The sequence below is a fragment of the Equus przewalskii genome, chromosome 9, assembly GCF_037783145.1.
Source record: "Equus przewalskii isolate Varuska chromosome 9, EquPr2, whole genome shotgun sequence".
In the NCBI taxonomy this organism is placed as follows: domain Eukaryota; kingdom Metazoa; phylum Chordata; class Mammalia; order Perissodactyla; family Equidae; genus Equus; species Equus przewalskii.
This window is the reverse complement of record NC_091839.1, coordinates 6,415,885-6,435,972: the sequence shown is the minus strand read 5'-3', so window position 1 is coordinate 6,435,972 and position 20,088 is coordinate 6,415,885. Positions and strand designations below refer to the sequence as shown.

The 20,088-nt window shown below is 53.4% G+C and overlaps 1 protein-coding gene across 1 annotated transcript; it reads left to right on the top strand.

Moving 5' to 3' along the window:
• The first annotated feature begins 991 nt into the window (after window positions 1–991).
• On the top strand, window positions 992–5,672 carry LOC103547724 (protein FAM187B-like). Its single transcript, XM_008515110.2, has 2 exons — window positions 992–1,808; window positions 4,537–5,672. Exons 1-2 carry the CDS (start codon window positions 1,096–1,098, stop codon window positions 4,916–4,918), a joined length of 1,095 nt encoding a protein of 364 aa, XP_008513332.2. The 5' UTR covers window positions 992–1,095; the 3' UTR covers window positions 4,919–5,672.
• The last annotated feature ends 14,416 nt before the right edge of the window (window positions 5,673–20,088 follow it).

The following is a 20,088-nucleotide window of genomic DNA, read 5'->3' as shown; positions in this document are numbered from 1 at the left end:
CTGGTGCACCTAGGCCCAAGAAGGCTGCCATGTGCCTGATAGAGAAAACACATGTGCTAGATTGGCTCTGTCCAGGAACGAGTTAGTGCTGTTGGCTACAAGCTCAGTGTTAATGAACCAACAATATATATTGAATAAGGTGTCTTTAAACAAAAACACACACAAAATAAGGTTATGTATTGGTCAGTTGACAAAAATGTTATGACCAAAGGCTTGTAGGACCCTAGCCCTGTATTTCTCCTGGGAGCGATGTTTCAGTATTTGCTAATTCAGCAACTTTATAGAATGTAACTGCCATGAATGGCGAGAATCTACTGTATCTGACATTACACATTCTGTATTTATTATCTGCTTCTTCCACTAGAAGGGAAGCCCAAGGAGGGCAGAGACTGTCTAACCTGGTCACTGCTGTGACTAGATTATTGGCTGCACATGGTAGGTATGCAGTAGATATTTGTGAAATGAGTGAATGACGGCAGATCAAGCCTACACAATAATTATTTTTAATTTCAGGACTGAGAAGGAGTTTAGGAAAAGGTTTGGGAAGGGAGCAACTGAGAAAAATATTTGTTTAAAATGCATTGAGTCTGGAAAGAGCCAGGGAGCAGCATGTGCAAAGGTCCTGAGGAATGAGTCCTTTGCTTACCTGATGTATTCACGGGACAGCAGGGAGGCCAGCACGATTGGAGAGGAGGGTTAGGGGGAGAGGGGTCAGAGATCAGAATGGTAACCAGAGAGGATTTATTCACTTCTCCATCCTCAGCACTAAGAAGTGCACCCAGAACATAGTAGGTGGTCAGGAAAAATGCATTGAACGTTCACGCGTGCTACTTTAATGCCATAGCTCACAGCAGGGGGAGGGGGTGGTTAGAGAAAACCCTGAAAAGACGAATTAAGTTCCTCCTACCCCAGCAGAGTGGAGGGCTTGAAGTAGAAATTAAGTAGGGTTGTTAACTTGTCACCAAACAAATGGGGATTGTGACCTCACACACCCTTGGCGGGGACTGCAGTCCATGCTGCTGCCCAGTGCTGAGGCCATGAGTGACCACAAGGTCCAGGGTGGGGCCCGGCCCACTGCCACAGTCCCAGTCCACCATGCTGACCTCCCTGTGGCTGCTGCTCAGCTTTGCTGCCCCGGGGCTGGGGGCCTATCTCTTCGTCACCTGTCCCAGGGGGGCGCAGTGCCAGCGGGCCCTGCTCTCAGAGAACGACGTCCTCCTGCACTGTAACTCCTCCGGGGCCCAGTGGTACTACTTCTTCGTGAAGGACAGGACCCGCTGGTTCCACAACCTCCAGGATGTTCCCAACATGGAGATAACGCCTGACGGCAGCCTTCTCATCCGGAGCCCGCTGTCCGCACAGACAGGCTTCTACAGCTGCTGGGACAAGAAGGACGTCCAGCTGGTGCAGTACAAGATCGACTTCCAGGACGTCACCTCCCTGCACATCACTCACAGAGGCCTGGGCCAGGTGCCCCTGCAGAATGACACCCTGAGTCTGGGCAGCAAGGAGGTGGTGTTCACCCACTGGGAGCCCTGGCAGGACTGCAACCGCTGTGGGAAGCTGGGCGAGCGCAAACGCCTGGGGTACTGCTACATCCAGGAGACGCTGGAGGAGCCCATGCCCTGCTGGCTGTATCTGGGGGACGTCACGGTGTGGAACAAACGCCTGCGGCCTGAGATGCAAGTGGAAACCTGCTATGCCGACTGCACCACGTTCGCGGGGAAGCACATCGTTTTTGACAACTTCAAGCTCAGTGAGCAGTCAGGGTCCACCTGGCTCACCTGTCCCCTAGGATCCATCTACAGGTGAAGGAAGCGGGCGCCAGCCCCACGCTTGGCCCCTAGCCGGGCTCTCCCAGTCTGGGAGCCTTCTAGGGCGGCCGTGCAGAGAGGGAGGGGTTCTATGCGTGTTGCCCCCACAGGCTCTCTCCATCGTTTCTTCAGATGTTCCCTTGGCCAGAATCCCCTGGTGCTCGTACACTCTTGAGTTGTATGCAGGTACAAGAAGGCCAGCTCACAGTCAGCGAGGGCTCAGCTGACTGTGCCCGGCCCTGTGCTGGGTGATGCTGTGTCCATGGCTGTCAGCACACAGCTGCAGGTCCTGCCCTCAGGAAGCCCTAACTCAGGGGGAAGTTGGTCCGGGCAGGGATGGGGGAAGCCCAGGCCAGTGATGGGGCTGTGCTGGGGGAGGCTGGGGCAGCTGTGGGGCTCTGAGGCCTCTGACTCATCTGGAAGGGTGAGCAAGCCCCCAGAGGAGAGGATGGTGCCCAGGGTACCCGTCAGGGCCAGCCTCCCCAGGCTCACACTCACGTTCTTGTCTTCCTGCCCGGAGCCCCTGGAATCTCCCCTTTCCCTTCTCATCCCCAAACCATCAGCCCCCACCCCAGTCATAAGTGCCACAACCACTCACAGTGCCATGCTGGCACCATGGGCTATCTGGGCAAACTCTCTTCATGGACGGCGTCCTCCCTCTGCCTCCTGCTGCCCCGGGAGCTGTGGCCTCTGCAGAGGTCACTTATAGATGGGGCAGCTGCAGCTCGGAGGTGCGGTCCTTGCCCAGGGGCATCCGTGGTGAGAGGTGGCAGCGCAGACCCTGAACCTCTCCCTCCTCATGGGTCAGCGGCAGCCCCTCCCTCGCATGGGACACTGGTGAGCGGGGAGCCCTGCAACCTCTGCCGCCTCTGCCGCCACCCTCTGGGTCTCATCTCCTAGTTGATTCCAGCTGTGACTTCCATCCCGCTCTTTCTCCCACCCTTGTGTCTTTTTGTCTCCCTTCCTCCTTTCTTCCTCTTCCTCTAAGTGTAAAAAGTAACACCTGGTTCCTAAAAACCCCACAGTTCAGAAGTGCAGGAAAGTGCCTGTGAACCCCTCCTCCCGTCTGGACTGGGGTCCCCCGCTCCATGTCATCCACCTGCTCAGGAGCCCCCATGCGTCACAGGGAGCTCGAGGTACAAACCAAGGCGGGTGGCTGAGGCTTCAAGAGTTGCCCATGTCTCCAGGGAGCCGAGCAGAGTGGCATTTCCTGCGGGGTTTCTGTCTCAGGCTCTGGCCTCAGCTAGGTCTGGGTTCCAGTTCCAGCTGTGTGCCTGGGCTGTGGCCTCTCTCTGGGCATGTGTCCCCGTCGGTAGCAGAGGGGTTGTGTTGGTTTCCCAGGACTGCCATACAAAGTGTCAAGCTGAGTGGCTTGACACAACAGGAGTACGTTCTCTTCCAGTTCTGGAGGCTAGAAGTCCAAAATCAAGGTGTCAGCAGGGCCACGTGCTCTCAGAGAGGCTGGGGAGCCTCCCTCCAGGTTTCTTGCCGGCTTCTGCTGGTGGCTGGCAGTCCTTGGCCTTCCCTGGCCTATAGGTGCCTCGCTCCGATCTCTGCCTCTGTCATCACTTGGTGTTCTCCCTGTGTGTCTATGTCCCTTGTGTCTCTCCCCCTTTTCTTATCAGGACATGGGTCATATTGGATTTGGGGCCCACCCTACTCCAGTCTGATCTGATATTAACTCATGACAACTGCAACGACATTATTTCCAAAGAAGGTCACATTCTGAGGCTCTGGTTAGAACGTGAATTTGGGGAAGATACTATCCAGCTCAGCCCGGAGGTCTTGACGGCCCCAGCCTCATGGGGTCACTGTGATGCCTAAGGGGGCAGATGCTGGAAAGATGCTTCCAGCAGTGTCTGGCCGGGCTCCACACTCTGAGGGACGTTAGGGACTGCTTGTCTGATTTGTGGTCTGGTCAGCACTGCCTGTTGAGGGCCCCCTCTGTTCCTCAGCCACAAGGGGCCCGTTGCCTGGTTCATTTGTTCTGTTGCCACGTTTCACTGAGTGTTTATAAGCCAAGCTCTGTTCTGGATGCCTGGGATGCAGTGCAGAACAAGACTGCCCTCGCAGAGGAATCAACCGATCACAGGAATAAAATACGCAGTATTTCAGAGGGTGAGAAGGGCAGGGAGGGGAACAGGAGTGGGCGTGACAGTTTTTACCAGGGAGGCCAGGCACTGCATCTCTGAGAAGGTGGCATCTCAGCCAAGACTGAAAGGAGGGAGGGAGCCGTGCACACTGAGGAGGCAGAGGAACAGCTTGGGCAAAGGCCCTGAGGCAGGAGCGTACCCAGGATGTGGAGGAACATGTAGGAGGCCGGTGTGGCTGCAGCAGAGTGAGGGAGGGAGAAAGTGGAGGGAATGGGGCCAGGCAGGTAAGTGGGGAGCGCAAATCATTTAGGGAGAGTCCTCGCTCATTCCTCCCAATAACCCTGTCTGGTAGGTACAATCATCGCACCCCACTTTCCAAGTGAGCAAATGGAGGCTCAGAGCTGGAAGCATTTGGCCAGGTGGCCCGTGAACTGAAGTAGGGGGTGGGGCTCTGAGAGCGCCCGGCCACCCTGCCCCCGGCTCCCCTTGTTCACTGCTACATAGTACTCCTCGGAGGGGGCTCTGCTTGCTGTTCCCAGGGAGGAGGGTGCCGCCGGCCCCACCTCCTTTCAGACATTAGTCCCCCTTTCTCCTTTGGGTGCTGCAGCTGACCTTGTCCTCCTTTGCAGGCCCATCATCTGGGAAGCCAATGACGTGCCTCTGAAGTGGGAGGATCAGCTCTCTGGCCGGGAAGTAGGCGGCTTCCTGGACCCCGCCAACGGCGGCAGGCGTCTGCAGGTCTTCCAGCCGGCTGTCTACAAGTGCTTCGTGCAGCAGGAGCTCATGGGCCACTTCAACCCCAGGCCCGATCCCGAGGTGCTGGAGACTCTGAGAGAGGACGCCTCTCTGCCGCAGGCGGAGGTGGCCGGGAAGGGGACGGCCGACTCGGTCCTCAAGGGGCTGAAGCTCACGCTGCTGGTGGCCACAGTCCTGGGCCTGCTGGGGGTGCTGCTCAAGCACTTCCACCCCTCCCAGGGCAGCAGGAGCAAGAAGGTGCTGCTGGTGAAATAAAGCGGAGCCTCCGAGCCGAGACCCACCTCCGTGCCTTGCTCGCCCCACCGCCCCTCCCCCGGCACCGGCCGCTGCCAGCCCCACGCTGCCCTCTGAATCTGCATGGTCCAGAGCAGACTGCTGTCACGGCCAAGGGCGACTGAGCGCCTCCCTGTTCCAGGGGCCGCACTGTTAGCTCGTTAGCAATCCCGGGTGAGGAAACTGAGGCAAGGCTACCTGTCCAGTGATTGGCGGGGGCTGTGGTTCAAACCCAGGCTGCCTGGCTCGAGCCCTGTGCTCCTCACAGGGAGGAGGTGAGGGGTGGGATGAGGCCATTTTGGGGGTGAGTCTCTGGGTGTGGGAAACTCTAGCTCTCTCACTCACCCCCAGAGACAAGGGCTGAGACTGGGGGTGGGCATGGGTGACCCCCAGGCTCCCAGGTCCGCGCTGGGAGCTGCCCTTCCTTGACGTCTCTTGCCCCACCCTGCCCCGGTTGTCCCTAGAGACACCAGGCTCTGCCATATCTCCCCAAGTCAGATGGTGCTGCCAGAGCGGTGGCCCAGGGCAGCCGGACCTGCGTCCCCCTTCCTGGTTCCTGCAGTGGAAAGAGCCCCCTGAGAGCCTGAGAAAGGGAGGCAGCCCCTCCAGCAGGACAGGGTGCCAGCCCCGGCCCAGCTGACCAGTGGGAATCACCAGGCCTGGCTGTTCCCAGAAATGATATACACTGTTGGGCAGAGTGCAGGAGTGAGGAATAAAATATTAATGCTGTATAAAATTCATTGCCCTAATACTCCATTGTGAAGCCACGACAGGACAGATCCGAAACCTCCAGAACAGATCTTCTGCCCCCAAGGAGAGGGCGGGGCTCACCCCCACATACCACACACTGTCGCCAGAACACTTAAGGCTTCGCATGGTGGCCAGAGGGGTAAAGCTTCCTGCAGAATGGGACACGCTCATGGAGAACTGAAGGGGTCCCTTCGGAAACAGAGGCAGAGAATTAGCAACAGTGATAAGAGCAAATATTTGTGGGCCCCCTGGCCTGGTCAGAACTCACACTCTTCACAAGAATGATGTCCTCACAGCCCCCCGGGAGGCTGGGTTTACTCTGAACCTTGCTTTGTAGCTGAGAACATCAGGGCACAGAGGGCTCAAGCAACCGGCCTGAGGTCACACAGTGAACTTGGGAAGGGGCCAGCGATGGAAGAGGGAAAGACCTCTGAGCCCCCTGACCTGCTCCCAGGAAACCCCCCGGGGTCCTGTAGCCCCAGCAGCCTCTGTGTAGTAGCTGGAGGTGGAACACCGGAGCCAAGCATGGGTCTATCTGCACAGCACTGAAGGTCACACAACTCACAAGCAAGGTTGTTGGCGCCCCACGGTGGCAGCCAGACCCTAAGGTGACCCCAGGGATTCCCACCTCCTGGTGTCCACACCTGTGTGTGATTCCCCTCCCCCTTGTCGTGGATGGCCCCGTGACCTCCTCCTACAATAGAAGAGTGTGAAGGTGTCGGGATCGGGATCAGGTGACATTACGTAAGACTCTGTCCTGGGGGACTAGAGGAGAGAGGCTCCGGGCTCGATGAAGTCAGCAGCCGTGTTGAGGAAGCCCACGCGGCAGGGAGCTGTGGGCAGCCTCTGGGGGTGGAGGGTGACAGTCAACAAAAAGCCGGAGCCTCTGTCACATGGCCACAAGGAAATGGACTCTCGCAACAACCTGAGTGAGTTCGGAAGCAGATCCTTCTCAAGGGGAGCCCGCAGATGAGAATGCAGCCTGACCGAGACCTTGACTGCAGCCGAGGGAGACCCCAAGCAGAGGACCCAGTCCAGCCGTGTCTGGACTCCTGACCTGCAGACGCTGGGGGGTCATCAGCGTGTGTGGTTTTCAGCTCCTAAGTGTATGCCAATTTGTTAGGTGACAAACACACCCACCCACGTCCCAAGCCCACCCGGAAGGCCCCCGCAGCTTCAGCGGTTACGTGGATGGTACCTGGATGCACCAGTGGCTTCCTGACTGCCCTCGGGAGCCTGCCGGGCCAGGCGAGGGGCAGGCTGGCAGCTGGGCAGTGGGTGCCCCCAGGAGCAACCCTCACCCGTGAGAGCGGGTTGGAGAATAGACCCCCAGCTTCCCCAGCCCTGATGGCACAGTCTAAGCCACACTCTCCTCACTCTCTCAGAGGGTCCCCAGTGGCACCAGCTTCAGCTGCCGCCAGCTCACTAAGGCCCCGTTTATCAGCTCACCCGCTTCCCGCCTCCCTTTCCCTCACTTCTGCTTCCCAAGATTATATTCTTCAAATATTTTTTCAGCCTCGCAGTCCCTCTCGTCTCCTGGGACCCTGAAGACATGAATATTAGACCTGTCATTGTCCCATGGGTTCCTGAGACCATTAATTTCCTCCAGTCTTCTCTGTGGTTCAGACTGGAGAATGTCTTGATCTGTCTTCAGGCTCACTGACTCCTTCCTCTCTGAGCTCCATTCTGCTACTCAGTCCATTGGTGAGCCTTTTCCTCTGGTTTCTGTCTGGCTGTTCTTTATACCTTCTATTACCTTGTTGATGCTTTCTATTTTACTTTCTATTTTATATTTATAAATATATATTATAAAATAGATATTTCTATTTTAATCTTTACTTTTAGGGAACCCTAACTGAGACGCCAGGGTTGCTAACTCGATGGCCTACATGAACCAAGCAGATAACATAAATAAGGAGAAAGGCTGTGGGAAGCTGTTGCAATGCCTGAGTTCTAGTCCCAGGCTGAGGGGAAGGGACTATGAGGCTGTGTCATAACGTTCCAGCTGATTATCACCGTGCACAAATGCAGGCCTGGTTCCTCTAAAAGTTTCACACGGTTCTGGAAATTGAGATGTTTGAAACTGTCCAATTTATGAATGTTGGCTCAAAAAAGTTTTCAAACACAATGCCAGCCAAATAAAACACATCTGCTGGCTAAATTCAGCCCATGGTTGTGAGTTGAAGCCAAGTGTACATTTCCACTTTTAATCATTCATTCAACAAATATTTATTGAGCTGGAGTAGCCAGGGACCGCTTCTCTGAAGAGATGACATGTCAGATGACCCTTGAATAACAAGAAAGAGCCAGACAAGTAGAGATCTGGGGAACGGTATTAGTTTCCTGGGTCTGCTGCAACAAATTACCACAAACTCAATGGCTTAAAACCACGCAAATTTATAATCACACAGTTCTGGAGGTCAGAAGTCCAAAATTGGTCTTATTTGGGTCTTAAATGGGCCTAAACTCAAGATGCTGGCAGGGCTGGATTCCTCCGGAGCCTCAAGGAGAGGAGCCCGTTGGCCAGCCTTCTCCAGCTTCTTAGCTCTTCCTCCACTTCAGAGCCAGCACCCAAGCCTCTGCAAACCTCTCCCGACTCTCTGACCTGCGCTTCCAGGGTCACAGCTCCTTCTCCAACTCTGATTCTCCCGCCTCCCTCTTGTGATTACACCCGGCCCACCCACGAATCTAAAACCATCTCCATCTCAAGACCCTCACCTTCATGAGCCCTGCAGAGCCCCTTCCACCACGTAAGGGAACGTTTTGCGGGTTCCGGGGCCTAGGAGCAGACCCTTTTGGGGGGCCATTGTTCAGCCTACCACAGTGGTCCCAGGCAGAGGCAGCATTCATGAGGGCCCTGGGGTGGGCGTCTGCTGGGTGGATGGAACTGACCGGGGCAGGCAGGACATCAAGGAGGCAGCTGAGGGCCAGACCATCTGGGGCCCTGCAGACCAGGGCGAGGGTTTTGGACTTTATTAGAAGTGAGATGGGAGCCATGGGAGGCTTTCGAGCTGTGGAGGCACGTGGTCTGATGTCCCTTTAAAAAGGTGATTCTGACAAGGTAGAGTCCCTTACAGGGAAGGGCGGGGCAGCCCTCAGCTTAGAGCAGGGAGTGGCAGCCACTCTCCAGGTGGCCAACCGGACAATGAGAAGCTTTCCTCACCCAGCAGGAGAAGGGGTCAGCCCGCCCTCGCCAGCCTCCGCCACACCTCCGAGTGCGTGTAAGTCACAACGTACCCCATATGCCATTTTTAAACATCCTATTCTGTCCTTTCTTTTCCATTTTATAATTTTTTTCAGACTTTATTTTTTAGAGCAGTTGGTTCACAGCTCAATTGAGGGGAAAGTACAGAGATTTCCTATATAGCCCTTCCCGCACGCATGCCTGGCCTCCCCCACTATCAACACGCCCCCCAGAGTGGTCCATTTGTTACAGCTGATGAACCTACACTGACACATTGTTATCACCTAGTGCTCATATTTTGCATTAGGGTTCACTCTCTGTGTTGTACAGTCTACAGTTTGGACAAATATATAATGACATGTATCCATCACGATAGCATCATACAGAATAGTTTCACTGCCCTAAAAATGCTCTGTGCTCTGCCCACCCATCCCTCTCTCCCCGCTAACCCCTGGCAACCACTGAACTTTTTACTGTCTCCATAGTTTGCTTTTCCAGAATGTCATCCTTTCAGACTGGCTTCTTTCACTTAACGATGTGCATTTAAGTTTTCTCCATGTCCTTTCATGGTTTGCTAGCTCACTTCTTTTTAGCGCTGAATAATATTCCATTGTCTGCCTGTCACACGGTTTGTTTATCCATTCACCTACTGAAGGACGTCAGGGTTGCTTCCAAGTGGCAATTATGCATCAAGCTGCTACAAACATCAGTGTGCAGGTTTTTGTGTGGACATAAGTTTTCAGCTCCTTTGGGTAAATACCAAGGAGCACAATTGCTGGACCATGTGGTAAGAGAGTGTTTAGTTTTGTAAGAAACTGACAAAGTCTTCCAAAATCGCCATACCGTTCTGCGTTCCCAGGAGCAATGATTGAGAGTTTCTGTCGCTCCACGTCCCCCCCAGCATTTGGTGTTGTCAGTGTTCTGGATTTGGGCCATTCTAATAGGTGTGTAGTGGTATCTCATTATTGTTTTAATTTGTATTTCCCGGATGACATATGATGTGGGGCATCTTTTCGTGAGCTTATTTGCCATCTGTATATCTTCTTTGGTGAGGTGTCCCATACTGTAATTTTTTAACTTCTCAGGCCTACTTTTTTAAAAATATAATTGCTAATGAAGCAATTCCAGCACCTGGCCCTGCTATCATCTCTCCTATCTGCTAGAGAAAGAGAAGAGAATAAAGAGAAAAATTCCTTTTTTCTGACGCTGCAGAAATGCAGACAAGACTGCTACAAGCCTGTATGTCACCTTCATGCAAGGTTGAAAAAGGCTCCTTTCATGTGGACAGCCCCATACCAGGGAGCTGGCTGGGTGATGGGGCACAGAGTGGGTCCCTACTTGCCCCTTGGCTGGCCACGTTGCACAGTGCTCAACCTGTGGAACTCCACATGGTAACCCGAACACAGACACTTTATGCACCATGAAATCGACCTTGCAAATGTCACTTCTACCGAGGAGTCCCATAAGTCATTCTGTGTTAGTCAGGATGGGTAGGCTCTGTTGCAGTAATGAATAAACCACAGAACAAACACAAAGATTCCTTTCCGGCTCACATCACAATCAGATGCAGCCCAGGGCTTTCTTCCAAGTGATGACTCAGAAACACAGGCTGCCATCTGAAGTCCGGCTTCCAAGGTCACCACGGAATGGACAGAGAGAACACGCATTCAAACATAGGGGTTAGGGCCGGCCTTCAAGTGTCATTCGTTTCATCCCAATTCTATTGGCCAGAACTCAGTCACATCAGCCCCACTTAACTGCAAAGGAAGGTTGGAAATGTGGCCTTCTGTGCGCCTAGGAAGAGGAGGTAAATTGTGGGGTATCTGGCCAATTATTGCCACAATCCAGGCATCAGAGACTGTGACCATGTCCTCTGAAGCAAATTTACCCCCTAAAAAAATCTGCAGTTCTGATTCCTTGTACTAATTTGTTGACCTGAGAGTAACATTTAAATCGACATCTCTGAATTCCTAAAACTTATATATGCTCATTCTTTCCTTGTTCACATGTAAGACGATCATTGGCACCTATCTCTTTTCTCACATTTAGGTAAAAATAAATCTTGAATCTGCCAGAGTCTCATTAGACAAAGAGTTTCAGAGGGTCCACATCCTTCACCAACAGCTCGGGGCCCATGCTGTTGGCCTTCTGGGGTTCCTGGCCCTGCTCTCCCTGAATGCTCCAGCAAAGCCGGGAAGATCCTGCACCTGCCTACAGTCCCGGCCATGACCGCTCACGGCTTCCAGAAGCAGAGCAGCTTCCCTTAGCGGCCCACAAGGCCTGCATGGATGGGCTGCTCTCAATTCTCCTCTTTCCTGACACCATATGTGTCCCCACCACCCCACCCCTGGCTCCAGCCGGACTGGCGGCCTTTAAGCCACTCCTACTCGTTATCCCTCACCACGCTGTACCCTCCGCCTAGAAAACCCTTCCTTCCCCCTTCTCTTGGTTGAGGCCTCTGCTCAAGCATCATTGCCTTGTGGAAGCCTTCCCACCACACACAGCCTCTCCGAATGGTCATGAGTGCTGCTCATCAGATCTCCCCGGCTCTCCACCTTCAGGCGCAGGGTAGGAGGGCACTTCCTGGCTTCCTTATGGTTGGGTGGGGCCATGCAACTAGTTCTGGCCAATGAGATGCGGGCAGAAGTAATACGAGTCATTTCCAGGTTAGAGCACTTAACTGCCAGAGCAAGATACTTTAGAGGCCTCTTTCCTCTCTGCAGAACGCACAGAACCTGACACGGAAGGTGTTCTGCCAGCCTGGGGTGCAGAAGGAGCAGAGCTCCAGCTGACCCACCATAGACATGGCGCATGAGTAAGAAAGGAACTTTTGTTATTGTAAACCATAAGGCTGTTTGTTACCACAGCATAACCCTGTGCATCCTGACTGATACATTCTCCTTCCAGAACTCTTGTCGCTGTTGCCATTTTTCGCTTGTTTCTGTCACTGTTGGGTTAATGCCTTTCTTTACCCACCCAACTGAGAGACCCATGAGGTCAGGGATACTTCTGTCGTTGTTTACCCGCTGTATCCCCAGCTCCTGAAAGAGCTGGAACACGGTAAGAGCTCAATAAATGTACGTGAACTGATTGAAGGAAGAAATGAGCTAGCAATAAGCCCAGCAGGTGGGCACCATTATCCTATTTTTTCACAGGGGTGAAATGGAAGCCCCGAGTGGCTGCATCCGTTGCTTGGTGTCCCCTGGCAGGTGAGTGGCAGAGATTAGATCAGAGCCCAGGTCTAACTGAGTCCAGAACTTGTACTGTGCACCTACCTTTCCTGAACGGGAAGGCCTCGGGGTCCCAGCTGCACCTCTTTCCCAGGGTCTTCGGCTCTCCCACCAAGGAAAGTCTCTGTGATGGTGACATTAACGGCTGAAGGGCTTGGGAATCTATGGGCCATCGGTCATCTACTCTGGAATGATCCACAGCTGGGCAGACAAGGCAAGGAGTGAGAGGGGCATTGGTCAACTCCCTCTTTGTCCTTCATTTGACCTCTTTTTTAAACAATTTCTATTAATTGAGCACTCACTGTCTGCCAGGCACTGTGCCAAGACCATGAGCTCGTAGGATCATGAGCTTACAGCATCATCATGACCATCCCAGGGGATTCCTATTTGTCACAGCGGGACAGTGAGGGGCGGAAAGGTCAGGGAACCGCACCACCCGTCTGTCGCTGTCATACTGTGATGGCTGCATGTTGCTGTGATGCTGAAGCTTTGCCACCGGGATTTCAAACACCAGCAGGGTCACCCACGGCGGACAGGTTTCGGAGGAGCTTCTAGACTAAGACAGACTAGGAAGAAGGACCTGGCCACCCACTTCCGAAAAAATTAGCCATGAAAACACTGTGAACAGAAGCAAAGCATTGTCTGATACAGCGCCAGGTGAGAGGATGGGGCAAAAAGACCGGGGAGGGTCCTGCTCAGACAGGGTTCACAGGAGTCTGCGTCGACTGATGGCGCTAACAACAAATTCAGCAGATATTCTGTGCCTGCCACTGTTTGGAGCATCAGGATATAATAACAACAACAATAATAATATCCTTTTAGTCCTTCCAGAAACACTATAGAGTAGGGACTGTTATCTCCACTTTACAGATGGGGAAACTGAGGCACTGAGAGGGTACATAAGCCTAAGGTCACACGTGGGGCAGCTTGGACTTGAACACAGACACTGGGGTCCAGAATCTGCATCTGCTGCCCCCCGGGGTCACACTGCTGAGCCAAGGGTGAGGTCAGCCCCTGAGAACTTCACAAAGTGAGGTGGAGGGCAACCCCAGGACAGCCCAGCGCTTTCGCGACCCGTGTGTCTGCCTCGCCCTCCTCTCCCTCTGCCCACTGCCTGCACGGCCTTCCCAGAACCCACCTGTGGATGGACAAACCTCACTAGCCCAGGCCAGATGGCCGAGTCTCAGCAAACAGGCAGGGGCTGGGCTGGGTCACCAGGTAGGGCTCGCCGAGGCCGGAGCGGCCAGTGGGAGCCAGTGCCAAGGAGGGCGTGGTGTGGCAGGGATGACACCTGGTGCCACAGGGCAGCAGGGGTTCCTCTTGAGCCCATGACCTTGACACTGCTTGGACTCTGCGGAGCGGTCCTTGCCCACCTCCTGACAGGCAGCCTGGGCAGGATGCAAGTCACATTTAAAGCATTTATGAGAAACCAAGACATGGCTGTTTATAGCCTTTTGATTTGTCTGCCAACTGAGAACTGAGTCAACGGAAGGCCATCTCAGGAGCAGAATCCAGGCCAGGCCACTGCCCTTGACAGACAGCGGGTGGCTCTGCCGCGGGGCACATCAGGTTCTCATGGCAACCTGTGCGTGTGGGGGAACTGAGGCTCCGAGGGAAGGTCCCTTGCTCCTGGCCTCACAGCCCGGCCGTGGCAGGGCTGGGAATGGACGCAGGTGGACTCCTAGCCCACCCAGCAAACTGCCTCAGCTGCATGGTCAGGACCCCGCCGTCAACTTCTTTGAGGACAAAACTCTTTTTTCCAGCTGTTCATGGCCATCTTTGGAAACATTTTACCCACTTCACGCTTTCTTCTTTCGTCCTCCACCCCCTCTTCGTCCTGCCCCCTCTCTTCCTTCCTCTTTAGTATTAGAATGTTTTCTCTTTTCTCCTCTCTCTCTTCTTCATTCCTTCCCCCTTCCTTTTGTCTTTCTTCCTGCGTGGACCTGTTTCATCAAGGCTGTAATCAGAACAGGCCCGGAGCCGGCATCGGCCCCTGGAGGATCCAGGCGCCCGAGTTCTCCGCAGACGGAAACTCACTGGCCTTGGCGGATTCTCTGATAAAGGCCGTTATTGGACCCATTTGACAGATCGGGAGAGGGGAGGGCCCACGCCAGTTAGAAGGCCGGTGGGGCTCGCCAGGCTGCGTCTCCCGGGGCCTCTGGGCTCTGCGTCGCCCCTGTCTCCAGGGCTCCAGCACCTGCCACCGGTCCTGGGGTCGCTGCGTCTGAAATTCAAGCGAGGGCACCAGAAACGGATCAAGAAAGCGGCCGCCTTTGGGAACCTGATGTTTGACTTATTCCTACTCTGCATTGATCCTTTGTGGAAGGAGGCGCACAGAAGAGTCCCCAGTGCGATGGCCTTTCCTGGGGTCACGGTCTGTGCCTCAGTTTCCCCCCTCCTTCTTGGGAGGATCAAATGAGTTGGTAACCGTGTTGCACTTAGAACAGCACCTGGCCCGGCAGGTGCTCCACGAATGTTTGCTGGGGGGCTGGTGCTGTCCTCGTTCAACCCCGGCCTGGAGAGCCGGGAGGATGCCGCCTTCAAGGCTGCTGTGGATGTGCCCACGTGGACTGCTCCGGGCCTCACGCTGCCAGGCTGGGCCTTCCCGGTGGGAGGCTGTCCAGGATCTGCTGGCGGCGCAAACCTGGATCAGCAGCTCTGATTTTGTTGACCCCCTTCCCAGACATCATCAGTGGGGTGGGGACGCTCACAGGAACGGGACGTGCAGACCCCTGGGAGCTCACAAAGGGATCCTGCTGGATTCCGGGATCTGTGGGTTCCAGCCTCACTTCCTGCCGGCCGACCTGCTGGGGTTGCCACAGTGCCCTGCCACCCTGTTTCCCCCTCCCCCCTAACTTCCTCCCTCCAGAGGCAAGCGGTGGTCACGGCTTCTGCTGCTGCTCTCCCATCACAGTTTCCAGGTCTTGACAAGATGTTTGTGCCTCGGCCTTCGATCCATCAGTATTACCCACAAGGCCATTCACTGTGCACTTCCTGCCCTAGAAGATGAGGATTCGATTCATCCATGCCCCTTCTCGTGTAATGGTACCACTCAACCTGCCTGGGCCTCAGTTTCCACATCTGTAAAGGGTACTGTAGTAACAGTACCCACCTTATAAGTTTGTTCCAAGGGCTCAATGAATTCGTTGCTGTGAAGTCCTGAGAACAGGGCCTGGCCCGCAGTAAGGGTGGCGGGTTGGCTATTGTTGCTGTTATTATCACCGTCATCATTTTTGGTTTCTTACTAGTTTTCTCTGTGACTTTATAACAGACAGATCCCCATTTCTTCTTGCCTTTCCCCTCCCTGGGCCTGGAGCCAAGGTGTGGAGGCCTGAGCTGCTGAGGACAGCATCCCTGGGTGCCACCGAGCAGGCGAGATGGGCCAGCCGGGCTGCCCCCGAGAAAGGCCCAGGCTTCCGTCTGGTTTGGTCCACCACCACTTTGGGGATCTGCCATAGCAGTGGACCCAGTTTCGGAACTATGCATAGGCTTTTATTTCTTCCCCAACATTTAATTATGAAAAATTTCAAACCTATGGAAAAGTCTAATGAATTTGACCATAACACCCACATACCCATCATCTTGGTTCTGCAACTGTTCATGTTTTTCTATATTTGCCTTATCACATACCTATCCCTCTATTTATTCATGATATTATTAATATTTATCAATAATTATTAATTAATAGTTAATTAATAATTAATATTATTATTCATACAATTTCTTTAATAGGTTTTAAATAAGCTAAAGTGAAGTATTTTAAAGCAGACATCAGTACTCGTGACCTCGAACCTTTTCAGCGTTCACATTACAAACTAGAGCTCAATGTTTACAGCTCTTTTTTGAGTAAAATTTGCATGCAGTGAAATGCACGCATCTTTTTGTTTTGTTAAGTAAACTTTTTGGTGAGGAAGATTGGCCCTGAGCTAACATCTGTTGCCAATCTTCCTCTTTCTTTTTCCTCCCCGAAGCCCCAGTGCATAGTTGTGTATTCTAGTTGTAGGTCCTTCTAGTTCTTCTATGTGGGACGCCGCCTCAGCGTGGCTTGATGAGCAGTGTGTAGGTCTGCACCCAGGATCCAAACCGGAGAACCATGGGCCGCAGAAGCAGAGTGCGCAAACTTATCCACTCGGCCACGGGGCCAACCCAAAAGGTACACATCTTAAACATGTTTGCTGAGTTTTGACTACTGCATAGACCATGTGATAGAAACCCCTGTTAAGATAAAGAACATCCCCATCATCCCATAAAGTGCCCTTTTACCCCTTCCCAGGCAACCCCCACCCCCACTTTGCTCCCAAAGGCAATCATGGTTCTGGTATTTTTATACGTTTCCTGTTAAATTATCAAGGTTGATGACACGTATGTTCTGGAAGTGATCTTAACTAAATTTTGTGGTTTGGTGGCTAGAGTTGAAAAAAAATTCCCCATTCCCTTCTGCAGAATATGGGGACCATAATCAACACCATGATGCCAGCAGTGACTGGGTTGCAGGGGATGCGGGGCTGTCAGTGCTGACAGCCAGGACCACGCCCAGTGAGGACAGGGGTCTGAGCACCAGGTGGGTCATACCGCTCAAGTTTCTGTGCCATCTTGCATGCATCACTCACCCTGGGTGGATCACGTAGGATGCTGTTGGCTGCAAGTAAGGGAGGAACAAATTCCAAACATCTTAAAAAATAATGTCCTTTATTATTTTACAAAACAACTAGTCCCACCAAGGTAGGGAGGTTCTAGTGGTCAATGCCTCAGATGAATGATGTCCTTGTGGACTAAGATTCCTCCACATGTTGGCAGCACATCATCCCTCAAGGGGGTAATGTGGCTGCTACGGTTCCGGCCATCATTCCCTATAGATGCAAAACATTACAACCTTATACTTCCTTTTGCTAAAATCCTATTCTGCCTATTTCCTTTCCGTATTTGAAGTATTTAGCCTTTCTGATTTTGCTTTTGGTCCTAACTAGTGGAATTTCAGCCCTTGACTTTGAAGATTATAGGCTCTTCTCAAGGCTGGTGAAAGAAATTGCAGAAAAATATGTAGATAAATTACTTCCTTTGCAGCTGCAGGAAATCACATACTCCTCAGCATCACTCCTCTTGAAAATATTCTTTGTAGCCCACAGGGACTTCAGAGATGAGTGGTACAGCTCGCGAAAGGGAACTTCACCCCTCCAAAATCTGTAATTCTGATCTGCTGTCTTACTTAATTTATTGCCCTGGGAATAGCACTTCAATTGGCATGTGGATTCTGAAAAGGATGGATATTTGTGAGATTTTTCTTTGTTAAACCAGAAGAATGTTATCACCGCTCCCTCTTCCCCAACGTGGATGGGGGAAAACAAACTACAGATGCTGTTATGATTCTGCTTTAGACTAAGAGCTCGAGAGAGCCGAATTCCACGTCTGTCAATGCCCCTCACACTGCCATGCTTTCTGTGGGAGGCAGAGAAAGGAAGTACTTTCCTCTGCGTTACTTTTGAAGAGCAAAGACATTTCCCCCCAGAAACCTCCTGCTGACCCCTCCCCAGCCGACTTCCCCTCACATCTTCTTGGCCGGGAGCGTGTCCCAGCCCCTTCCAGAACCAGTCACTAGCAAGGGGACTGGAGAACTGTGACCGGCTTAGGATGGCTTTTCCTGGACACGGGAACAGAGATAAGAAAATCAGAGCTCTGCCTACAAAGAAAAGCAAAGGAAAACAGATTTGCTTATTAATGATGCAGATTCCTACTTCCCGTGGCTGGCTGCATGGCTGCTTCTATAGCCACCCCACCTCCGGCCTGGCACTTTGGTTGCTTTCCTGCCTCAGGTTGAGTGAACTCCAAATGCTCAGGCCTCATAGACTAGGAGCCTCTAGAGGAGAAACAGCTTCTGAGTGAGGGAAGCCCCTGCCCACATCCCTCGAGGGGAAAGTACCTCAGCTTGACTGCCTGCATATCTTTGAGGCTTTATCATCAATCAAGTCTTCTGTTGCAAGTGACTGAACCCAAATTAGCTTGCCCATAAAGGCAACACATTGGTTCTTACAATGGAAAAGTCCAGAAGGAGTTTGGATTTCAGGTGTGGCTGAATCTAGGTGCTCAAACAACACACTCGGGACTGTGCCTCTCTCCCTCTCTCACCTCTGCTTTCCCTAATACTCATTTTCATTTTCAGGCAGGTCATCTCCTCCCCAGCAGCTCCAGCCTTACAGCCTACCAGATAAGTAACCATGGCAGAACAAAAATTCAGTTTTCCCAGTAGAGCCAGCAAAAGTCCTGCAGCTGTCTCTCATTGGCTTTACGTGGATGATGTGCTCATTTCTGGAGCTGGCTCCATCCAAACTGCACAGACTAAGAGAAGGGAAGGATGGTTCCCAAAGAAAAACGAGCAGGGGAAATGAATGCCTATCAGGCTAACATATCTCTTATATATAGAGAGAGCACCAACCCCCTGTTTTATCATGAACAGCAGCTCAGCTGGATGATAAAGGACTGAATTAGCTGGGGGGTGGTCAGGGAGGGCATCTTGGAAGGGGCAACATTGGAAGCAGAGCCCTGAGGGATAAAGGGCAGTGTTCCAGGCAGAGGGACCTGCCAGGGAGAAGACCTGAGGCAACCGACATTTGATGGAGGAGTGGACAAAGACGTGATGGATGGATGAAGACTGCAGGCGGGAACTGCACACAGAGAGCCCGTCCTCCTGCTCAGAAGGAGGAGCCCTCATGGCAGTGGGGGCCTGGAGTTGAACTGCAGACCTTGCAGGGGAAGTGAGGAGAGTAGATGCTGCCTGAGAGGAGAGGGGCAGGGGTGTTGGGACCCCCAAGAGCCAGGAGGAGGGGTTGGCAGTGGAGGCTACCTGGGAGACCACGCCCCACATCCCTTCTTCCACACCCGAGTTTCCTCTGGGGCAGCCGGGAAACCCTCCCCCAGCTAGAAGCTTCCTCTCCCTCCCTCTCCCCTCCTGCCCATTCTCACTTCCCCTTTTCTGTTCCTCAAACATACTACGCTGTTCCCACCTCAGAGCCTTTGTGCCTGCTGTTCCCCCTGCCTGGAACTTCCGTCCCCAAGAACCTTGCAAGGCCAGCTCCATCTTAGCCCTCAGATCTCAGCCAAGTGCCCCCTCCTCCTAGCAGCCCTCCCCGACCACCTCCCTGAACTACTCACCCCTCTGCCCTCCCCGACCACCGCCCTGAACTACCCACCCCTCTGCCCGCAGCCTCTTCCCGATCACCCCCCTACTTCACTTCCTCTCTGAAACTTTCAGGTTTGTGAGCCCGCTGTGGTCACAGCTGTTGCCCCCGTGCCCAGCACAAACCCTGACACAGAGCAGGTTCTCAGAGGGCTCAAGGGCCAGCAGCTCAGAGCCCCTCAGAGCCAGCAACCTAATCTCAGCTTTGCTCCCTGTCTGTTCTGCCCCCAGTGATAGTGCCCTCTCTGTGCCTCAGTTTCCTCCTCTGTAAAATGGGTGGAACACTGGACAGGACCTCTGAGGCTGACCCTTCTAAGGCCCCAGAGCACGTGGAGCTGGCTCACAGAAGGAGCCCCATGAGAGTCAGCCACTGTATTGTCACTGTCACCACCCGGGGGTGTTATGGAGTTGTTGGGAGGGAGGTGGGCACCGTGGTTACGGCATCCGACTCTCCAGGGTCCAGATTCCAGCCATGACTGTGGCTTCCGGGCTGTGTGACCCTGTGCACATGACCCCCCGTTCTGGGGCTGTTTCTTTCTCTGAAAAATGGGCTCGCTGCAGCCCCAGCATGCCCCTCCACTCCAGGAGGAGCAAGGCTCCAGGCAGCAAACGGACAGTGACTTGTGACGTCATTTGTTCAGCCAGCTACAATTCAGAGAAGGGCTTCCCGGGGAATGTGTGACTTCACTGATGGCCTGGGTCTGGCTTCACCGACCTCCTCGAGCCCCACCTCAGCTCCCAGGGGTCAGCTAGGGGCTGTCCTCTGCAGGTAGGGAGGATGAGGGCGGCAAGCGTCAGCCCCATGGTGCTCCCTGCC

Coding starts and splice junctions, on each gene's coding strand:
- LOC103547724 (XM_008515110.2), top strand. CDS start 1,096: ATGCTGACCTCCCTGTGGCTGCTGCTCAGCTTTGCTGCCCCGGGGCTG. Junction 1,809..4,536: donor CCCCTAGGATCCATCTACAG/GTGAAGGAAGCG, acceptor CCTCCTTTGCAG/GCCCATCATCTGGGAAGCCA.